Here is a 10,000-nt window from a genome sequence, read left to right as displayed (position 1 = left end):
GGTGGACTTTCTGCTGACTCATGCCAAGCTCTTTCTGTCTCTCCGTCCTTTCTGCTGCAGCTAAGACTGTATCATGGCCTTTATGTTCATCCATGGAACACAAATAACAGATACACTGCTGATCAGTACGACAGAAAACATCCAGAATCCTGTCATGACGAGAGCAGGTGTTCTCCTGAAGCCGTGTGGAGGCTTTGACCAGCTTGTGTTTCTTTAACGGAGCCACAGTATGATGAGGCTGGAGGTGAGTTTCACAGAAAGAGGTCAGACATACCAGGCAGGACTCGAGGGCTTTCCGCTTTCTCCCAGTGCAGAAATCACAGGCCACGTCTGCAGGTCCAGCATAACAGTGATCAGGAGGAGCAGCTTGGAGTCCTGTCTTCATTAGTTGTTCTATCACTTCAGCCAGCATGTTGTTTTTCTTCAGAGTAGGCCTCGGAGTAATAGTCTCCCTGCACTGGGGACATGTGTAGATCCCCCTCTGATCATCGTGATCCCAGCAGTCTGTAATACAGCCCATACAGTAGCTGTGTCCACAGGGAATAGTTACCGGATCCTTCAGTACATCCTGACAGATAGCACAGCAGAACTGGTCCCGGTACAGATCAACTCCTTGCTGCGCCATTTTATTCTACAAAGAGACTGTTTCAAGAGGCACAATGAGATCTTCTGAGAGAATTGTTGAATATACTGTACACAAATGTTGTAGAATGTCCTATTATGACATCATACTGTGACATCACAAATGTTCTAGAATGTTCTAATATGACATCATACTGTGCCATCACACATGTTCTAGAATGTACTATTATGACATCATACTGTGACATCACAATGGAACATGTTTGAGTTCCATTTGAATAATATAAATAATATGTTTGGTAAGGCTGTCCCCAAAGCCTGTTTTTTGGATTCAAACTTCGTCAGGGTTCTTCGAACGGCAAATAGACAAAAAATAGACAATTCCGTGCAGGGAAAGTGTGAAAGTGTGGATGATGCCTGTGCACCGCCGGCCAACAGGAGAGGCTCTGTATTGTCTCTATGACAAACGGTTCAAAAGATACAAAAAGGGGGCACGGCCTAAGGACGTGGTCAATATAGACCAATGAAAGAGGATATCCCTACTGAGTACAATGGTACAACCCGCAAGTCTCTACGACAAACGGTTCAATTTAGAGGAGAGTCTAACTTCAAGAAACAGGCTGTTCATTCAACAATGTATGTATATTTCAGTTTGTGGAGTGAATATGAGTTGCATAAGATAATAGAGTGTGAAGGTATACTGAATACTGTCTATCTGTCATAATCCGCCTGTCCAGCCTGGCCACGTCCCCCTGCCAGTTCAGAGACCCTTCCCTGCACCCCCCTTTCCCTCGCCCTCTGGTGGACTTTTCCCGCTACTGCCACTATTGATGTCAATTCATGTTTGTAATCTCAATATGTCCTTAATGTTTAATGTATTCTCCGTCATGTTGTTCATGTTGCCCACTCTGTTTCCTGGTCTGGTCTAGTGTGTTGTCTCTTGTATTTGTATGTATTGTTATTCAGTCCTGTCATGTATTTGGTGTCACTGTTTGTCAGCATGTGTGTCTGTCCAGGTGTGTCTCATTGTAATTAGTCCCCTTTATATGCTGTGCTTCCCGGTTACTCCCCTGTCGGTTCGTTATCAATGTTTCCTGTATCCTGTTAACCTGTCTCTGGTCTGTACCCTGTGATAATGGATTTTCGTATTATGTTCTCTGCCAGCATTGCTGAGGTTTTAGTTCATGTTTTGTAGTGTACCTTTTTGCTGCCTTGTGAAATACAAGTAAAGCCTTTTTCGTTGAACTACATCCCGTTGTGTCCTGCCTGTCTCTCTATCCTCGTCCTGTGTTTGCTATTGGGTCCACATCACCACCGAATCCTCACACTATCTGTATGTCATGTATGTCATTATATGTTAACTGACATATACACACTGCCTACACACACACTTAAATTCTCTCTCTGTGTACAAGCACACACACACACAGTAGACACAGACCCATGCACACACACACAGACACAGACACACACACACACACACACATACAGACACACTTGCCCTCGACTGAGTATACACGCCACTCAAAGACTCAACAATCAAAGAGAGACAGAGAGACAGAGAAAGGGGAGGAGCTTCTCTTCTCTTTCAGAGCGGCTGTCGAACATGATTGGCATCACGGGGACGAGGGGCGGGGCTTAGGACATATGAAGACAGATAACAGATAACATGAACCGTGCTACACAAACCCTGTCTGCACAGTATCAGTATGTCCGATGAAGAAGAAAGAAAATAGTGTTTGTATGAGGTGTGTAAAAACATACATAGATAGTTCAAGTTCAAGTTCAAGTTCTATATTTGTCAAATGCACAAGAATACAGGGGCATTGCAGGTAATGACATGTTTGTGTTTCGAGCTCAGACTCAACAGTGCGCAATTACGTAAGAAACAACAATGAATACATGAATGGTACAATAAGTAAGTGGTAGTAGTAAGATCAAATAAAATATTAAATGGTAAGATAAAATAGTCAATTATTTACAGAAAGTGTCTTGCGTATAGTGTATATGCATGTTAAGGTGAAAGATAGATAGATAGATAGATAGATAGATAGATAGATAGATAGATAGATAGATAGATAGATAGATAGATAGATAGATAGATAGATAGATAGATAGATAGATAGATAGATAGATAGATAGATAGATAGATAGATAGATAGATAGATAGATAGATAGATAGATAGATAGATAGATAGATAGATAGATAGATAGATAGATAGATAGATAGATAGATAGATAGATAGATAGATAGATAGATAGATAGATAGATAGATAGATAGATAGATAGATAGATAGATAGATAGATAGATAGATAGATAGATAGATAGATAGATAGATAGATAGATAGATAGATAGATAGATAGATAGATAGATAGATAGATAGATAGATACAGTAGATGCACCTCTCCTCACGCCCACAACAGGGTGCTGAAGTTGACCTTCATTAATGCAACGCAAGCGAGGTCATCGGCCGGTCATCAGCCACTCAGCCGCATCCTCTGCTCTCCTCCCCTCTCCTCCCCTCTCCTCTCCTCCCCTCTCCTCTCCTCTCCTCCCTCCCCCCTCTCCTCTCCTCCCCTCCCATCTCCTCAACTCTCCTCTCCTCCCTCCCCCCTCCTCTCCCCTCCTCTCCTCTCCTCTCCTCTCCTCTCCTCTCCTCCCCTTCCATCTCCTCTCCTCTCCTCTCTTCCCCTCTCCTCTCCTCTCCTCCCCTCCTATCTCCTATCTTCTCTTCTCCTCTCCTCTCCTCCCCTCTCCTTTCCTCTCCTCTCCTCCTCTCCTCTCCTCTCCCCTCCTCTCCTGTCCTCTCCTCTCCCCTCCTCTCTCCTCTCCCCTCCTCTCTCCTCTCCTCTCCTCTCCTCTCCTCTCCTCTCTGCTCCTCTCATCTCCAATCCTCTCCTCTCCTCTCCCCTCTTCTCCTCTCGAGTGAGGAGCTCTCTTTAGAGGTTTCTTCAGAAGAGATAGAAGATCTTTACTTCTCATGCCAGGGAAGTCATTGTATTAATCCACAAATTGCCACAAATATATAGTTCCAACAGGGATGTATATTATACTGAGTGGCACCATAGAATCTATCCAGATAAACTTAAGTATTTATGCGTCCAATAGTGACAATCCCACTTTTTATTGAAACCTCTTTCTCTCCTTGTCTGAATACCAGGAAGTGCAACAATTATGTCACAATGATATCTCAGAAAAACAACAAGAACTACTATTGAAATCACAATACAACAAGCTAACCAATCAAATAGCTTCCAATCTGATGTGGTTAAAACATACTACAACCAAGGAGAAAAAGCAGGAAATCTGTTAACATGGAGAATCAAGAAAGTACAAACAAGATATCAATTCCATTCAATTGGAAGACGGAAAAGAAATAGTTGACCCAGTCAAAATAAATGAGGCCTTTACAAAATAGGCCTCAGGATATGTATAAATGAGAATATCCAGATAGTCCAGAACAACAAAATGAGTTTTTGGACCAATTACAGTTTCCAACATTGTATGGAGAGGGAGAAAATGATTGTTATAAAAATATATGTATAGAAGAGGTAGTGGAGGCATTGAAGAATATGAACAGTGGAAAGGCTCCAGGGCCGGATGGTCAACCTCAGGGTTCGGACAGCTTTACTATCAAAAGAGCCATTTTGCCCCCTCCTGCACAAAATAGAATTAACCTGGATGTCACGGTCCACCTGTCCTTTCCCGCATTCCTCCCCCCATCCAAAGACTGCACCCTCATTCCCTCTTCACCCAGGTTCAAGCCCCCTCTGTTTCTCCCTCCATCTGCGGTCCTGTAACCCCACCTACTGGACAGATGCTGTCATCACTGCTCCTCCATTTATGTATTGTTAATGTTTCATGGTCTGTTAGTGTTCCATGTTTGAGTTCCATCTTTTTGTTCTTGTGCATTGCTCTGTTCCTGTGACAAATGTTTCCCATAGTAAGTGTTTTCTAGTGTTAGTGCTTTGTTTGTTGCTACCATCTTTGTTTTTCGTGTTACAGTTCGTTTTCTGATAGTGTTTTGTTTTGTAGTCAGTTTGTATTTTTTTCCTGCCAGCTTTGCAGAGGTTTTTTTGTTCCTGCTTTTTTGTGTCTTGCCCTCCGCCAGCATTGCTGTGCTTTTTATTCTCGTTTGTGGCGAATATCTTTGTTGCTGCCTTTTGTTGAAGTAAAGCCTGTTCCGCTATTGGGTCCTTGCCAACACAATCCATAACACTGGAGCCGCAAAACCTATTTGCCCTTAGAAGATAACACAGTGTATAAAGTTGTATATATTTTTTTATACTATATATAGAGAGGGATTGGAATGTATTCAAAAGCTTATTTCTAGTATGTACCTATTGTTATGTTTCGTTCAGTCTCAAGTGTCGGAGAGGAGACGGGCAGAAATGACAGCTGGCACCAAATCCCTTGCGAATAAGAGACAATGGACCCAGTACTTTGTTGGTGGTGTGAAAATATGCCTACAAACATAAAATATTTTTGGAACCGTTTGGATAAAATTATATCTGAATCAAGAGATTATCTTCTCTGTCAAAAAGTGTCTTCTCTCCATCGCATAAAGGCTGGCTGACAGTGCGCATAGAATAAGGCATATATTATTGAAATTCGTTTTCTCTAACGAACGCATCTATTTATATATTTAACCTCTTAAACCCTAGCCCTATTTTCAGAAAATTCGCCTAAAAATACATACCTAAGTAAATGGAAGATTGCTCCACTTCTACAAGGTCCATTTGCATGTTGTTGGTATCTAGGGACATCTATGGACCTCAGGGAATGTATTCACAGTTGTCAGAAATATTGTGTCTGTTACTAGGCTTGAGTAAATTGTGATGAACCAAAGGAGAATAAAAATGTTTATTTTAATTTTATCTTTGATGGTGAATAGCACCATGCTAAAAATGACCAGACCAGAAAATTGCCACTGAGCTCATTCAGCACCTTCTTGAGATCACGTGTACAACAAATCTAAGAAAATGAATAAAGGAAAGATGATTAAACAGGAGATTTTGTAGAGAATTCTGCCATCTGGACACATGCAATTTGAAATATGATTATAGAATACAGAATATCAGGCCTATAAATGTACTTATTATGGCCAAGTCGCACATCTATCGGGCCAAATCTCCCCTTTCCAATGGCAGAGTTCAATCTGGATTTAGCATCACCAGGCGTGATTTACGTTGACTGCTGTTTTGACATGGTTAGGGTCTTTACTCTTGGCTACATTTGAAGAAGAAAAAAACGCAACATTAATTCATACATTCTGTAGAGATTGATTTATGGCGTGATGTCAATTGCGGTCCAGTACCGGACCGCTCTGGCCTTTAGAGGTTAATATCGTTTCATATATACTCCAGTGCGGCGTCAGGCAGATTCGGCCATCAGACGCGCTTCATATTGGCCTGTGTCGTTGGTGTCATGTGACATCAAAATACTTTGTAAGGCCCTGGCTAGACGGATAGAAACATCCATCCCACACTTGATTAATAATGATCAGAATGGATTTGTATTGGGCAGACAGGCATTTCATAACACACAAAGGCTGCTGATTATTTAGTATGCAAAGCGGAATGCCAAGGACCACTCAACCCTGTCGTTAGATGCAGAGAAGGCTTTTGACATGATTGAGTGGAAAGGCCTTTTTGAAACACTTTGAGATTTGGATTCGGGGAGGGATATCTTAAAGGGATTAAATTACTGTATACAAAACGAAAAAGAAGTAGAAATGACAGCAAATAACCAAATTCAAAAACCCTTCAATCTATGCAGATCGACATGCAAAGGATGTCCAATTTCTCTTTTATTATTTTTGTTGTCATCGAACCCTTGGCCATGGCAATACGTCAATCAACTGAGATCACAGCTATACCAGTAGGCCAGACAGAACATCTCTTTTTTGTCTCTTTTTGCGGACGTAACTGTGTGTGTCTCTCTCTCTCTCTCTCTCTCCAGTGTGGGTGAGTGTCTTCTCTCTCTTGCCCCTCTCTCTCTCTCTCTCCAGTGTGAGTGAGTGTCTCTCTCTCTCTCTCTCTCTCTCTCTCTCTCTCTCTCTCTCTCTCTCTCCTCTCTCTCTCTCTCTCTCTCTCTCTCTCTCTCTCTCTCTCTCTCTCTCTCTCTCTCTCTCTCTCTCTCTCCAGTGTGAGTGAGAGTCTCTCTCCAGTGTGTGGTGAGTGTCTCCTCTCTCTCTCTCTCTCTCTCTCTCTCTCGCCCTCTAAAGACCTCTGCAACAGGTCCTGCATTATTATTATTATTTCTCTAGTGTGGGTGAGTGTCTCTCTCTTTCCAGTGTGTGGTGGCATTAAGTGTCTCTCTCTCTCTCTCTCTCCAGTGTGAGTGAGTGTCTCTCTCTCTCCAGTGTGTGGTGGCATTAAGTGTCTCTCTCTCTCTCTCTCCAGTGTGAGTGAGTGTCTCTCTCTCTCCAGTGTGTGGTGGCATTAAGTGTCTCTCTCCTCTCTCTCCAGTGTGAGTGAGTGTCTCTCTCTCTCTCTCTCTCTCTCTCTCTCTCTCTCTCTCTCTCTCTCTCTCTCTCTCTCTCTCTCTCTCTCTCTCTCTCTCTCTCTCCAGTGGGGTGAGTGTCTCTCTCTCTCTCCAGTGTGGGTGAGTGTCTCTCTCTCTCTCTCTCTCTCTCTCTCCCAGTGTGGGTGAGTGTCTCTCTCTCTCTCTCTCTCTCTCTCTTCTCCAGTGTGGGTGAGTGTCTCTCTCTCTCTCTCTCTCTCTCCTCTCTCTCTCTCTCTCTCTCTCTCTCTCTCTCTCCAGTGTGTGGTGGCATTAAGTGGGGATGTCATGTGACCTGTTTGCTCCTCGGAGGCCCTGGAGCTGTAGGCCAGCTGTGAACTGGGTTGTGACCTAAGAGCACACTTACATATTTAATAAACACAGGCCGTTGTGTATGGGCAGTTAAGTGAAGAAGTGTGTGTGTGTGTGTGTGTGTGTGTGTGTGTGTGTGTGTGTGTGTGTGTGTGTGTAAATGGTAAATGGCTGCATTGATATAGCACTTATATCCAAAGCGCTTTACAATTTGTGTGCGTGCGTGCGTGTGTGTGTGTATGTGATAATATGCATGTGTAATACGAGGTCATGTTGGAGGTGATGGAGGTGACAATGAATTGGCTGCCTGGCTCGTCACAAAGATTCTAGACACTAGATTCTATACTTATATTTCACCTGTTTTAGCATCTGGTTTATACTGCTTTTCCTTGGGTTTATGAATAATTTGTATTCTATTATAACTGTATTTTATTTGTATGTATATATACAAACAGTAATTCCATACACATAGACTACTGATACTCATATACTACTGACATTTGTCACAAACGGGTCAATTGTGACAAACAGGGAGTCCACACGTGAAAGTTATTTAACAAAATAATTTATTTAACCTATCTAAATAAACAAATATTTAAATAACAAAGAATATGTATGTATAATAATCAGTGATGAATGCAATGTGTGGATGAGTGAAAGTGTAGTGTGGTGTGGTGTGGTGTAAGTAGGAATAGTCAAAGATCAAAGGGGTAGAGGTCAACCTGTTCCTGGGAGATGGAAAAGCACACAGAGTGAGTTAACCAGAGACACATATCTGCATGCAGGCAGCTCTCACTGCCCAGGTGAGTCCAATTGGGCTAACGAGCCTCCCACTCCACCATGTTCCCTGAGAGTCAGCAGACTCACCCATTAACAGGTGAAGTGGGGGTCGTCACAATACATACATTTACATATTTTTTTTTTGTATTTTTTTTTTATTCTTTTTTAAACAAACATATAAACAAACATGACAACACACGATAAGATATACAAGCATTAATTAACAGTGCACATCCATTGAAATCACCAATTAGTTAAATGTCTTATACAGGATATACCTCTAATACCTGCTATCTATTACGCTCACACATATGCTCTAGCTCGTACCCCCCCCCCCCCCCCCCCTCCCGGACCCCCCCATTGGATAATCCATCCATTATCCCTCGCTCCTAACCGCGTGTAGCTTTATGCCAAGCAAGCAGTGCAAAAATTTACCTTAGTGGCATGCAGTAATGCGCCTTTCATTTTCCGCCGCCCAGCGCCCAGGTCGCGCGGAAATAGGCTGTCTATTGCCATTCTCTTTGACAAACTCTAACCTTAACCAGCTCCTTAACAACGCCTAAACTTAACCGTTCTAACCTTAACCAACTCCGAAACAATGCCTAACCTTAACCTTAACAATTATATTGCCATTCTCTTTGACAAACTCTAACCTTAACCAGCTCCTTAACAGCGCCTAAACTTAACCGTTCTAACCTTAACCAACTCCGAAACAATGCCTAACCTTAATCGGCGAAAGAATACACGTTAAAAAAAAATCACGTTAAAAATATTTTCGATGGGATTCGAACTCGCCAGCAAACAAGCCATAGGATCCACAGCCATGTGTCCTTGCCAATTGAGCTATTTGCTAGATACTGAATAAGGGGCGGTGACTTATATATATTGAGCTCCGCTCGTGTCGCATGCGCGGGCACCTCGCGCGAGCACGCGGCGCACGCACGCACCTGAGCGAGCACGCCGCCGCCGGTGCACGCACGGTAGCATTTGTCTGAAAAGAAGGGCGCTTTACCGCACTAGCGTGCGGTGACGAATGCGGAAGCATTTTTGCACTGCTTGCTTGGCATTAACGTACAGGCCTCCTGCGTAGACACTACCATTATATGCTAGCTTTTATTCTCTCCACCACTTCTAACCACATTGTCATTTTGGATTCATTGAGACCTTTACATTTACATTTAGTCATTTAGCTGACGCTTTTATCCAAAGCGAAGTTCTGTACAACAACACAGCAGGAAGGGTACAACTCTGGCAGCTAAGAGTAAGTAACATTGTTTGTCAAACAGTGTCTGACTTGAGTGTTACAGACTTGAGTGCATATTAGCATAGTAGGTAGTGGGTAGTGAATGAATGAATGAATGAATGAAAACTTTATTTAACAGATTGCAGAATGGGTACAATACAGTACGGCTCAATACACACAATTGTTAAGGGGATGCAGACCAGAGAAAGACGTTTGTCTGGTTTACATCAGGGTCCCCCATTTTCAATTCATAGTGACATTTATGACATACACAACATACATGACATCATGACATTTATGACATGGGGACATACATGACCTACAGGTATATAGTACTGTTACATTTGTGACATATACAGTACGATATGCAAATATATAGTACTGTTACCCAGAGATCCCAACAGAAAATATATACATATGGTGGGAGGAGACTGTCTATTAGGAGGGGGTGGGGGGGCGGGGGGGGGTTGGACATTTATGGTGGCTAGTTTCGAATTGCAGCCTCCCGTAGGTGCTCTTTAAGAGCGGTTTTGAATGTGGGTAGGGATTCAAAAAAAATTACGGCTGTGGGCAGGT

The 10,000-nt window shown here is 42.7% G+C and overlaps 1 protein-coding gene across 1 annotated transcript in view; it reads right to left on the bottom strand.

Moving 5' to 3' along the window:
- The window catches only part of LOC311223791 (tripartite motif-containing protein 16-like), a gene marked incomplete at both ends in the record, with an annotated part of 1,677 nt that extends 1,052 nt beyond the window's left edge, over positions 1-625 (bottom strand). Inside the window, one exon of the mRNA XM_084308557.1 lies at positions 1-625. This exon is cut by the window's left edge and continues 1,052 nt beyond it. Coding sequence (XP_084164683.1) covers positions 1-625 — 625 coding nt within the window.
- Between the last annotated feature and the right edge of the window lie 9,375 nt (positions 626-10,000).

This window comes from Notolepis coatsorum (genome assembly GCF_963971535.1).
Source record: "Notolepis coatsorum genome assembly, chromosome: 2".
NCBI classification, from domain to species: domain Eukaryota; kingdom Metazoa; phylum Chordata; class Actinopteri; order Aulopiformes; family Paralepididae; genus Notolepis; species Notolepis coatsorum.
Note: the sequence above shows the minus strand (reverse complement) of the source record. Positions and strands in the feature narration are given on the sequence as shown.